This window comes from Oncorhynchus keta, chromosome 19, assembly GCF_023373465.1.
Source record: "Oncorhynchus keta strain PuntledgeMale-10-30-2019 chromosome 19, Oket_V2, whole genome shotgun sequence".
Classification (NCBI taxonomy): Eukaryota; Metazoa; Chordata; class Actinopteri; order Salmoniformes; family Salmonidae; genus Oncorhynchus; species Oncorhynchus keta.
Window position 1 is genome coordinate 46,779,477 of NC_068439.1, and position 13,329 is coordinate 46,792,805.

Sequence of the window (13,329 nt, forward strand, 5' to 3'; positions counted from 1 at the left end):
CCATCAATAACGTTGATTAATACATCATGGACAAGAAACATATTGTTTTCAACAAAATCAATTACAGTAGTAGCAAGCTATCAAAGTTGACCTCCGGTCCTCCGTCTCATCTTCGCCCCCCCTTCTCAAACTAGACAGAACATAGGCTATAGGTTAGTTCGCACACAATATATTTAATTTATTGCACTAGGCCTAATAAAAAATCATTGTTGGAAAAAAACGTTGATTCTCCTCCTGAACTGCACTACACAGCCCAGCCATTGGTTAAGCAGCACACAATATGTTTTTGATCAGCAGGAGCAGAGCAGGTGAGAGATCAGGGTTGGAATATCCATTGCAGTGTGTGTGTAATGCAGCCTAATTTTATTCACACAATCCCAGCAGCTATTTTAGCAATATAACTTTGCTCTGTGCTTCTCAGAGCATGCACTTCGCAGTCTTTTGATTGAGACCACAATAAATAGCTTATAGGCACAACTGATATTGCTTGGCCATAGGAGAATCAGAGATGAGGAGCTGCATCGGACACACGAATGTATAGCCTAATAAGCAACGCATTCTGAAACACAGAGAAATATTGAAATGTCATCAACTAGAAATTACATTACCCTCCCCTGGACTACTTAAAAACAATTATAATAATACCAAACCCTCCCATTGACTGATATTGAAAAAGCATGATCCTCCTCCATTTTCCTCCCGGTAACAGTTCTGTAAATATCGATCCGCCCCTTACATTGCAATGAGCCATGCCTGTTCCCGAATCGGATGTTGACGATTTTATCATTACGTGACTGCTGCATGATGACAACATCAACTAGCGTCTCAAGCTAAACGATACAAGTTCCACATTTGAAGATGCTAATTAAGAATCGCATTCCTACCTAGCTAACATCAAAAGTGCTATGGACATATGGCATACGACTACTTCGCGGTGAAATAGTCGAAGGAAAACTTCACAGGCCAAACTTCAAGAAAAAGGAAAGAACAGCGACCCACATGACAATCATTGTCCAATGGGAACTCATATCTCTCTTTGAGGTTTCCCCTAGTTACCATAGTCACAAAGTCAAAATGGGCTATTTGGTAACATTCATATAAACTAAAATATACTTTGTGGCTGTGGTAACTAGTGACGAGCTGTAATCATTAGTACAAACAGTCGCAAAACGTTCCTGAAATGAGAGTTTCTATTGGACAAATTCAGGTAGGTCCCTCCCTGTTTCGTTCTATTTGCTTCAGTTTAAGAAACGTTTTGCAACAAAATTGACATGATGAATATGCCCCTGCAATCGGTTTAGAAGGCGCCGGAGCAGACACACAAGGCAAAGGGAGGTTGGTTGAAAGTCAAGAGAAAAAATGTATAGAAAAAAGTAGTTTATATCCAGCTGTAGCACTGTAAGATAAACGGGAAAGTAACTAGGTTTCTATAGTCGTGGAGTTTGAACAACCGGGTCACTAGCTAGCTAGCTTCAGCTTGTTTTAATTTGTTGACAAATGCCAGTCAAGTTGTTATTATGCTTTTTATTTGGTGTTACAATGACACAACATAGCTAAACTATCACGCTCTTTAGCTTACGCATTGAACTGAGCAAGACAGACCACTTTCCTATCCAAATTATTATTTGATATAATGTTGCTACTTGCATGATTCTGACGGTGAATTGCTGCATTTTGGTACATTTACACCCAATTTACTTGTGTAGAAAAAAAGCTAATGATTCAATTTGAAATACTTATTGTATTGACTGTACTGTATTGTCTGCATTAAAACTATCAAATAAAATTAGGTCCTGTGTATTTTCTCTTTTTTCCCCTCACAGAGCTGCTGACTCTCCCGGTCCCACCACCACTCCCAGCTCCACCTTACAACACCCTAAATACTCCACTCCCTGCCCTCTTAACGATGGAGCAGCAACATATGCGCTGCGTGACCTGCCTGAGTCAGAGGTGCATGACCAGGCCAGAACCCGGTATCTCCTGTCACCTGCCCCCTAGTCTGTGGGGCCATTTTCCACTCCTACAAAGGGCCGAGCACCTCCTCCTCTGTCCCCTGGAGAGAATGCCCTGCCTGAACAGGGGTTTTGGCTGCCCTGACACTAGTGCAGACCTGGATGCCTGCACACCATGGAGTGGAACAGGTGGGCTATCAGCTGCCTGGATTACACATCATACGAGAGCTTGAGCTGGGGGGTGGAGGAGACAGAGCCGCTGGACATGGTGCTGGCCCTGCAGGACCATTACACAAGTCCCTCAAGGTGGTCCCAATGGCGTCCACGGTCGAGAGAAAGCCACCTGTTTTCGCCGTAGAGAGCGCGAGTGAGAGCAAGGACACTGCGTTGACAACGCATTCGCCACCCTTGATGAAACAGTCATGACTACCATTGACGACACAATCACCACTACCATTGACGACGCAGTCACCACTACCATTGACAACGCAGTCACCACTACCATTGACAACGCAGTCACCACTACCATTGACGACGCAGTCACCACCACCACCATTGTCGACGCAGTCACCACCACCACCATTGACGACGCAGTCACCACCACCACCATTGACGACGCAGTCACCATCACCACCATTGACGACGCAGTCACCACCACCACCATTGACGACGCAGTCACCACCACCACCATTGACGACGCAGTCACCTCCACCACCATTGACGACGCAGTCACCACCATCACCATTGACGACACAGTCACCACCACCACCATTGACGACACAGTCACCACCACCACCATTGACGACACAGTCACCACCATTGAGGACACAGTCACCACCACCACCACCACTGACGACACAGTCACCACCACCACCACCATTGACGACACAGTCACCACCACCACCACCATTGACGACACAGTCACCACCACCACCATTGACGACACAGTCACCACCACCACCATTGACGACACAGTCACCACCACCACCATTGACGACACAGTCACCACCACCACCAATGACGACACAGTCACCACAACCACCATTGACGACACAGTCACCACAACCACCATTGACGACACAGTCACCACCACCCCCATTGACGACACAGTCACCACCACCATTGACGACACAGTCACCACCACCATTGACGACACAGTCATCACCAACATTGACGTCCCAGTCACCGCCACTGAGCTTAGCAAAGGATAAAATTGCTAACGGAAGAAATGGTTTCAACGAGGACTGGTATAGCAAGCTGTGCTAGTATTTCATCCCTCCACAAGACATAGTCCCAACACAAATCTAAGGTTTCTAAATAAGCCGGCTGGTCGTTCATTCTATCTGTTCGGTTGCCAGAGACGTGAGTCAGTCATTCAGTCTTTTTGTTCTGTATCTATGGACGCGACCCAGTTGTTCGTTCTAAATGTCCCATTACCTTACTGGCTGTCAACGTTCTTATCCCTTGCTAGCTAGCCAACTACGGCTAACTTACAGTCATGTCGAAAAGTGTAGCCAGAATAACAACAATGTAGCTGCATTTGTTTAAGCTGTTTTCTAGTGACATTTATTTGGTTACATCCCAGAACAATTAGCTAATGGAGGCATTATGCCAGGATTTCACCTGGCATATAAAATGTGTTCTTGCGTTGTTCAGAGGAGCTAGCCAACAACACAGCTTACACAATAACTTGAAATTGAAGCTGGAAAGACTGCAAACAAGCTGCACTTGGTTTCGTTTTACCTGTTTCTTATTGATATGTCTTTGTATATATTCATAAATTATGCTGCTTCATGATTTTGACTGGCTGAGAAAAGCTGCCTGCCTGTCTGTTCCAAGCGGGCTGTCATGTGCCTTTTACTGAGGAGTTCATGACACGTTCATTACTATGCAACAGCTAGAGATCGAATTTGAACGTTAAAACAATGTTGCAAATGTAGGAGAGACAGACAGCAAGGTTTCTACAAAGCTCTGCTGTTGAAAACTAAATGTTAGTTTCAGTCTAGATTTTTATAGTGGAGATCAAGTTTATAAATTGCCTGCCTGGGCTGATGAGACAGTGGATTGCGCAGTCAGGTAGTAACTTGTGGAATAGACCCTGGCTGGAATGCGGTTTTAACCAATCAGCATTCAGGATTAGACCCACCCGTTGTATATAACTATATTTACAACCTCGTCTGAGGATTTACATTCCCAGTGCCACTGCCACCATATAGGCCTTTCTTATTGTTTGTACAATAGCACTGATGTTGATTCCCTTACCCTATACCCCTTTAAATGTTAACTAGACTGGAGTGAACTTTCCTGCCTTACTAATGCTTTCTTACCTGTTCTGTTCAGGCAGGTGTGGAGATTCAGCACTGCCTTTAGCCCCGTTAGTGAGTGGCGGTTGGCGAAGTCTCCAGTATGTCTGACCTTCTGAGGAAGTTCCACTACAACACAGTTGAGCACAAGATGGAGGGAGTTCCACTGCCGTCCATGTGCACAGCCAGAGACATATCCCTCTGTCTTGAAACTCTAGGTGCAACACACAACCTTAGTGTAGCTAACAGAGGTTAGGTACTGGTGTCTAATTTGATTCAGGTTTTGATGTTACATAAAAAAAATATATTGGAAAAGACTGTCCCGTGTTATATTGAGGTTGAAGTGTAAAGAGCCTTTTATGTATGACCGCCTTGACACAGTTCCAGTGGCGGTAAAATTGGACCTTTTATTTAACTAGGCAAGTCCGTTAAGAACAAATTCTTATTTTCAAGGACGGCCTAGGAACAGTGGGTTAACTGCCTTGTACAGGGGCAGAACGACAGATTTTTACCTTGTCAGCTCGGGGATTCGAGCTTGCAACCTTTCAGTTACTAGTTTAACGCTCTAACCACTAGGCGACCTGCCGTGTCAATCGAAGGTACTGTTTAACAATTTACCTCGCATGGTTTGGTGTTTAAATTGTGCCCCTATTTTTGTAACGTGTTTGTCTTGGAGAGAGAAACATGCAAAAGTTTGTTTTATTTCCCACTTTTCTGTGAGATACTGACTACAGAGAAAGAAATACATATTTTCTGTTTGTCTTGTTTGTTACTCATAGCCATGGGATGAGCAAGTTGTTTGCCATATCACACCATTTTTATGCTAGCACTTTAATGAATTTTGCACTCTTAAACCCATTTTCAATTTACTGAAATCATCCTCCATGAAATGAATCTGAAGGGCAAGTCTGCTCTCTGTGTGGGTTGGACCAGAAAGGGACCACAACACGCAAACTAAAACAAAGGGAGAGAAGACACACAAGGTCCCAATGGACATTTCCCAACGATGCATGTGATTCTGTTGCCATTTAATACAAATAGTCTTTAATACCACCTTTCATGATTTTCCTTGTGCTCTTTGTATTCTGTTTTTTTTTATGGTTGTTTTTCTATCATCACCGTGAAGCTTCAGTGAATCAGACAAGCTGTTTGAGGTGATTTATTTTATAATTGACAGTACATATAAAGATGCTTAATCAGGAGACAAATGTTAGTTCAGTCATTAACATGGCCAATGAGACAAGATGACTGTTGCCAGCAGCATACCAACCTGCATCCCACTGCTGTCTTGCCTCTGAAGGTCAGCAGGATTGATCCTGGTTGGTCCCTGGATGGGAGACCAGATGCTTCTGGAAGTGGTGTTGGAGAACCAGTAGGAGGCACTCTTTGCTCTGGTATAAAAACAAAATCCCCTGGGACATTGCCTTGTTGTTGGGTGCTGTCTTTTGAATGGGTGTCCTGACTGTGGTCATTAAACATCACATGACACTTATTGTTATAGTAGGGGTGTTAACCCTGCTGTCCTGGCTAAATTCCAAGTCTGGCCCTCATACCATCATGGCCACCTAATCATCCCCAGCCTCCAGTTGGCACATTCTTCCCAGTATCTGTTCTGCAGGTTGTTGATGTAAATTAGAATCTGTTTTCAGTCAATTTACTGGGTTAAATAAATACAAAATGATCTCTCCAAAGGTTCAATTACACTTTCACTTGAATGCTCATAACTACATCCTGTACTACTGGGCTTGCATGCATTTTTGAATGCTCAATCATATATAACATGACCAGGCTCACATGGATACACAATTCTCCATCACGGCCTTGTTCAGGTAATTTAAGGGCAATGTAAAAGGGCCCTCCACACCAAGGACAATAGCTATAACGAGAAAAAAATAGTTATAATTCAAGTGAACAGGAGCATTAACACTACAACGATAACTACAAAAAGAGTGAAAAACGATAGCTCTCGTTATTGTTTGGATAACTTTCAGAGCCATTTTTCTCGATAAAACATTGAAAACGGGTTTTATTGGCAAGTTCTTGATTCTAGGTGTGCGAGGATGATCATGAGGGGAGAAAGCAGAGCGCAAATGAAACGTGTGAGCATATTGGCGGCCACATTCATTATGGGAAGACTTGGAAAACCGATGATCCACGACAAACAGCGCATGTGAAAGCCATATTTTCTGATGGTAGGCCTATCTGTAAACGCTGATACATCCTGACAAAGTACACATTATGACTGTCCTGCCAATGTGCCTTTTTGGACCTTGTAAACTGAAAATACACATTACTGATCCAAATGGTTGCCTAGTCAGGCCTAGGGTAGATTATTATTATTTCGGAATTTAACATGCGTTCAAATCGCAGGGCTTTTTTTTGCGGTTATTGAAATTGTATATTCACTGCAGTTTATAGCCTAGACTAAAGTTTTTTATTCACTGGAAAAAAATGTTTTATTGAATTGTGTTGTTATAGGCTAGGTATGATAATTTTCTTGTCCCTAAAAAGCTTAATCAAACCCCTTGACTTTTTCCACGTTTTGCTATATTACAGCCTTATTGTAAAATGTATTAAATAAATAAAATTCCTCAGCAATCTACACACAATACCCCATAATGACAAACATGTATTAAAAATAAAAATACCTTATTTACATTATTTTTTATACCAAACCATATATATATTTTTAAATGTAACCTTTATTTAACTAGGCAAGTCAGTTAAGAACGCATTTTTATTTTAAATGACAGCCTACAAAAAGGCAAAAGTGGGGATGGGCTGGGATTAAAAATAAAAATGAATTCAATAAAAATATAGGACAAAACACATGACAAGAGAGACAACACAACACTACTTACAACATAGCATGGAAGCAGAACATGACAACACAGCATGGTAGCAACACAAAATGACAACAACATGGTAGCCTCAAAACATGGCGGCAGCACAACATGGTAGCAGCACAATACAGGGTACAAACATTGTTGGGCACAGACAACAGCACAAAGAACAAGAAGGTAGAGACAACAATGCAGAGCAACCACAACTGTCAGTAAGAGTGTCCATGATAGAGTCTTTGAATGAAGAGATTGAGCTAAATTGTCCAGTTTGAGTGTTTGTTGCAGCTCGTTCCAGTCGCTAGCTGCAGCGAACTGAAAAGACAAGCGACCCATGAAAGCTTTGTTGTAGAACGTTTAACACAAAATCCAGGAAGGGGTCAGCTGAGGATAAGTCATCTGCATATAAATGGGTGAGAGAGCTTCCTAATGCCTGAGCTACCAAAATGACCAAAAGTATGTGGACACCGACTTGTTGAAAATCTCATTCCAAATCGTGGGCATTAATATGGACTTGGCCTCCACTCTTCTTTGAAGGCCTTCCACTACATGTTGGAACATTGCTGCAGGGACTTGCTTCCATTCAGCCACAAGAGCATTAGTGAGATCAGGCACTGATGTTGGGCGATTAGGCCTGGCTCGCAGTCGGCATTCCAATTCATCCCAAAGGTATTCGATGGTGTTGAGATCAGGGCTCTGTGCAGGCCAGTCAAGTTCTTCCCCACCGATCTCGACAAACCATTTTTTATGGACCTCGCTTTGTACATAGGGGCATTGTCATTCTGAAACAGGAAAGGGCCTTCCCAAAACTGTAGCCACAAAGTTTGTAAGCACAGAATCGTCGAGAAGGTCATTGTATGCTGTAGCATTAACATTGCCCTTCACTGGAACTAAGGGGCCTAGCCCCAACCATGAAAAACAGTCCCAGACCAGTATTCCTTCTCCACCATACTTTACAGTTGGCACTATGCATTGGGGCAGGTAGCATTCTCCTGGCATCTGCCAAACCCAGATTTTGGGCATTGCTTGGCATTGCGCATGTTGATTTTAGGATTGTGTGTGTGGCTGATCGGCCGTGGAAACCCATTTCATGAAGCTCCCGACGAACAGTTCTTGTGCTGACGTTGCTTCCAGAGGCAGTTTGGAACTTGGTAGTGAGTGTTGCAACCGAGGACAGACAATATTTTACAAGATACGTACTTCAGCACTCAGTGGTCGGGTCTGTGAGCTTGTGTGGCCTACCACTTTGCGGCTTGGCTGAGCCGTTGTTGCTCCTAGACATTTCCTCTTCACAATAATAGCACTTACTGGGGCAGCCTGGGTAGCTCTAGCAAAGCAGGAATTTTATGAACTGACTTTTTGGAAAGGTGGCATCCTATGACGGTGCCACATTGAAACTCACAGAGCTTTTCAGTAAGGCCATTATACTGCCAATGTGTCCTATGGAGACTGCATGGCTGTGTGCTTAGTTTTATACACCTGGCTGACATAGCCGAATCCACTAATTTGAAGGGGTGTCCATATACTTTTGTATATGAAGTGTATGTTGGTGATGATAATTGAGAAGAGCGTGGGGCCTAGGTTTGAGCTTTGGGGTACTCCCTTGGTGGCAGGCAGTGGCTGAGACAGCAGATGTTCTGACTTTACACAATGCCCTCTGGCCATAGTTAATCCCTACCACATTCATGTGAACTGCTCCTTTTCTTTCCTATATTCCTTTCCTTTTTTCATCACTCCCTTTCATAATGTCCTAGCTTACTTTCCCCCTTCCCTAACTTATTTTCCTTTTCCTCTTTACTGGCTGTGGTTAATTCATTACATATACAATGCATTTGGAAAGTATTCAGACCCCTTCAGTTTTTGCACATTTTGTTACATTACAGCTTTTTTCCCAATTCATTTTTCCCTCATCAATCTACACACAATACACCATAATGACCAAGCGAAAACAGGTTTTTAGAAATAGTTGAAAATGTATTAAAAAGAAAAAACAGAAATACCTTATTTACATAAGTATTCAGACCCTTTGCTTTGAGATTTGAAATTGAGCTCAGGTGCATCCTGTTTCCATTGATTATCCTTGAGATGTTTCTACATTTTGACTGGACTCTTTCGTACTGGTCCCGGTGGGAATCAAACCCACAACCATAACATATGCTCTACCAACTGAGTCACAACATCACAAACACTTGATGTCTCAATGTACTCAAATACTGTATTGTGCATTGTTTTTCTTCATGGTGATAGAAAGTCTACAGGTACAAACCTTGATGACCAGCTTATGTACAATACAGTAATGTACAAAAAGTGGTTGTTTCCCATGTTATTTGATCAATGCAAATATTTAATTTGATGTGGCTGTTTTGTGTCTTTGCCCATAACTTTGCAACTTTGGTATAAATGTTCGTTCTGGATTCCATTAGAATGACAGTCGCAGAGAAAGGGCAACAACTCTTACAATTCCAGCTATTGAATCCTACAAGATACTATTCTTAATTATACAACTACCTTTTTGCCAAACCATATATGCAGATTTATTTTATTTAACTAGGCAAGTCAGTTCAGAACAAATTCGTATTTACAATGACAGCCTACCCCAACCAAACCCTCCCCTAAACCAGACAACGCTGGGCCAAATGTGCACCGCCCTATGGGACTCACAATCACAGCCAGTTGTGATACAGCCCAGGATTAAACCCAGGTCTGTAGTGACTCCTCTAGCACTGTGATGCAGTGCCTTAGACCGCTGCGCCACTCAGGATGCCTATGCTACAGCCTTCTACTGTCTGCTAATATGAGTAAAAAGACCCAGAATGTTTTACAACTGAGATTTAACTGAGATTTTTCAGGGGTTGCTGCAGCACCATCAACACCCCTTCTTCCCCAGGCTTTGTTCCAATGTGTAGCCTTCTGTACACAATGACATGGTTTTGAAGCCTTCATCACAGAGGATGAGCTATGAAAGCTTGAAAATGTAACAGCACTGCGACCTCAAGCCTAGTAGGCTATAACTGCGTCAATATTGTATTTTGTTTGGGAACTTTTAGATCATTTGGTGAGATGTCACCAATGGATATTAGTGAGATGTTAAGTGACATTATCACTCCGGCGTGTCCAGACATAAAGGTGTTTGTGTTGGGGTCCCATCTGGAGATGGGTCACTAATGAAACCGACAAAGTTGGTTAAATCCATGCGTGAGCCCTGCCTCTGGATCGACAACGTGCACCTGCCAGAGCCGTGACAATAGAGCCTGTAGTTGAAGTTCATCAAATCAGTGGGGGACAATTTAATTTCTAAAGATATGCAGTGGGTCTTCCTTTAAAAGTTGTGTCGTACTGCAGCACACCTTGCGGGATTCTATGTAACGTTATTTAAGTGTCAGCCATTGTTGCCATTAATGCTAGTTAGTGCTAGTTTGACAACCAGAGGGCATCTTTGAGAAGCATTTGACTTTAAAAAATATTGGCTGTACTAGTGAATTTACATTTTCTTGTAAAAACATTGATTTTAAGAAATGTAGCTGAATTAATTTGATTAATATTATGGTGTTTCTATTCCAAGAAAAACAAAAAACGCAACCCTCAGGGTTCCCGTTAGGAAAATAAGGCGCTGTACAACGTGACCAGTCGGGAGTAGGCCCTAATTGTAGTCTAACCAATACCCAAATTGAGATTCCGTGAAAATAAAAATCGCATTGAGTTATCAAGACCAGTCCCCATGCTTGTCTCAGAGCGGTGCGAAACGGTGCTGAAATAAATTGCTTCAAATCCTATTGCTTCTGTCTTCAATATGCTTTAAATGCCACAAATAATTGAACACACACAATTCTTAAAACTCTGAAAAGGGTAATTGGAGTCTCTCTCTCCCTCTCTCTCTCTCTCTCTCTCTCTCTCTCTCTCTCTCTCTCTCTCTCTCTCTCTCTCTCTCTCTCTCTCTCTCTCTCTCTCTCTCTCTCTCTCTCTCTCTCTCTCTCATAATCTAATACCCCTTTGGATTTAAGTATAACTTTTGTATCACTGACACCTTTAGTGAGAGGTCAAATGCTTTAATATTTAATAATTTCTGCCCTCCAATTTCATATTCAATAAATAAATATGCCCATTTGCAGATGAAACGCAACATGTCGACTAAAGCGATATATATCTTAAATATATGGTTTGGTGAAAGATTGGACTATTATTCAACACAACTAATTATGATAATATAAGTTAGGCTAAATGCTCAACTATACCGAACAAAAACCTAAACACAACATGCAGCAATTTCAACGATTTTACTGAATAAATCAGTCAATTGAAATACATTAATTATTTCCTAATCTATTGATTTCACATGACTGGGCAGGGGCGTGGCCATGAGTGGGTATTGGAAGGCATAGGTCCACCCACTGGGGAGCCAGGCCCAGCCAATCAAAATGAGTTTTTACCCACAAAACGGTTTTATTACAGACAGAAATACTCACTACCACTAAAACAACATTGGAAGTGGCTTACGGTTGAGAAATTAACATTCAATTCTCTGGCAACAGCTCTGGTGGACATTCCTGCAGTAAGCATGCCAATTGCTTGCTCCCTCAAAATTGAGACATCTGTGGCATTGTGTTGTGTGACAAAACTGCAAATTTAAGAGTGGCCTTTTATTGTCCCCAGCACAAGGTGCACCTCTGTAATGAGCATGCTGTTTAATTAGCTTTTTGATATGCCACACCTGTCACGTGGATGCTTTATCTTGGCAAATGAGAAATTCTCACTAACAGGGATGTAAACAAATGTGTGCCAAACATCAAATCAAATCAAAAATCAAATCAAATCAAATTTTATTTGTCACATACACATGGTTAGCAGATGTTAATGCGAGTGTAGCGAAATGCTTGTGCTTCTAGTTCCGACAATGTAGTAATAACCAACAAGTAATCTAACTAACAATTCCAAAACTAATGTCTTATACACAGTGTAAGGGGATAAAGAATATATACATAAGGATATATGAATGAGTGATGGTACAGAGCAGCATAGGCAAGATACAGTAGATGGTATCGTGTACAGTATATACATATGAGATGAGTATGTAAACAAAGTGGCATAGTTAAAGTGGCTAGTGATACATGTATTACATAATGATGCAGTCGATGATATAGAGTACAGTATATACGTATGCATATGAGATGAATAATGTAGGGTAAGTAACATTATATAAGGTAGCATTGTTTAAAGTGGCTAGTGATATATTTACATAATTTCCCATCAATTCCCATTATTAAAGTGTCTGGAGTTGAGTCAGTGTCAGTGTGTTGGCAGCAGCCACTCAATGTTAGTGGTGGCTATTTAACAGTCTGATGGCCTTGAGATAGAAGCTGTTTTTCAGTCTCTCGGTCCCAGCTTTGATGCACCTGTACTGACCTCGCCTTCTGGATGATAGCAGGGTGAACAGGCAGTTTGAGGGAAATAAGCTTTTTGTGCATATGGAACATTTCTGGGATTGCTCATAAAACTTGGGATCAACACTTTACATGTTGCATCTATTTTTTTGTTTTGTATATATCCACGTCTGTTTCCATGGCATAGATAGGCCTTCAGCCTTTTATGTATTCTGCCTGTTGCTCTTTCAACTGTAATAAGCAGTTCATTCACTTGATGGCGGCAAAGACATGTCTTTGAATTGCACAGGCTCGAGGCTCTGGCTCTTTGTTTCCGACAGAAAGGGTGGCTCGCAGTGATTAATGATGCATAAATGACCACCTTGAGAAATACCAGGACAGAAGGCCTTACAATGTCACACCAAATGACCACATCTCGTCCATCATTCCCTGCAATCTAACTCATCTGCTGTATATGATATGTTTTCTTTGGGTATTATGAAGTTTGGTTGGAAGATAGATTAGAATATGAGATGGATGAGAGGGATAGAGTTCAGAAAGCGAGTGGTGAAGCAGGGGAACTATCCAGGCGGCAGCACTACCACTATTACTAGATCAGCCCCAGAATTATTAGCATTGGAAATACGCATGGGATGGTTTTCCATGTAGCCAAGCTCACAGTACTCTAGGCCTATTTGGAAATAATTGGATCAACAGTGAATCGGAATAATAACTTTATGAATAACTGTCTTTATTTGGTGTTGTATGCCTACTTGAAGGCCAATTACCTACCACCACATCACCTTTAATCCAAAGATGTTATGTCAACGCCCAGAGCAACCTGGTGGATGGGGTGTCATGCCACCCTGTTGGACAC

General features: G+C 42.0%; 1 protein-coding gene across 4 annotated transcripts; it reads left to right on the top strand.

The window, feature by feature from the left end:
* Positions 1-374: 374 nt before the first annotated feature.
* On the top strand, positions 375-5,938 carry LOC118398378 (serine-rich adhesin for platelets-like). Of its 4 annotated transcripts, none has more exons than XM_052470679.1 (3): positions 375-1,207; positions 1,824-3,199; positions 4,293-5,938. In XM_052470679.1, exon 2 carries the CDS (start codon positions 2,375-2,377, stop codon positions 3,161-3,163), a length of 789 nt encoding a protein of 262 aa, XP_052326639.1. In that variant the 5' UTR covers positions 375-1,207; positions 1,824-2,374; the 3' UTR covers positions 3,164-3,199; positions 4,293-5,938. The 4 variants fall into 4 exon arrangements, 1 of the variants encoding a protein (XP_052326639.1); XR_004828613.2 differs by having other exon boundaries at positions 378-1,207; positions 1,824-3,314; XR_008071032.1 differs by having other exon boundaries at positions 378-1,207; positions 1,824-3,314; positions 4,297-5,938.
* The last annotated feature ends 7,391 nt before the right edge of the window (positions 5,939-13,329 follow it).

Bases quoted from the DNA above. Each gene is read 5' to 3' on its own strand.
- LOC118398378 (XM_052470679.1), top strand. From the start codon at position 2,375: ATGACTACCATTGACGACACAATCACCACTACCATTGACGACGCAGTC.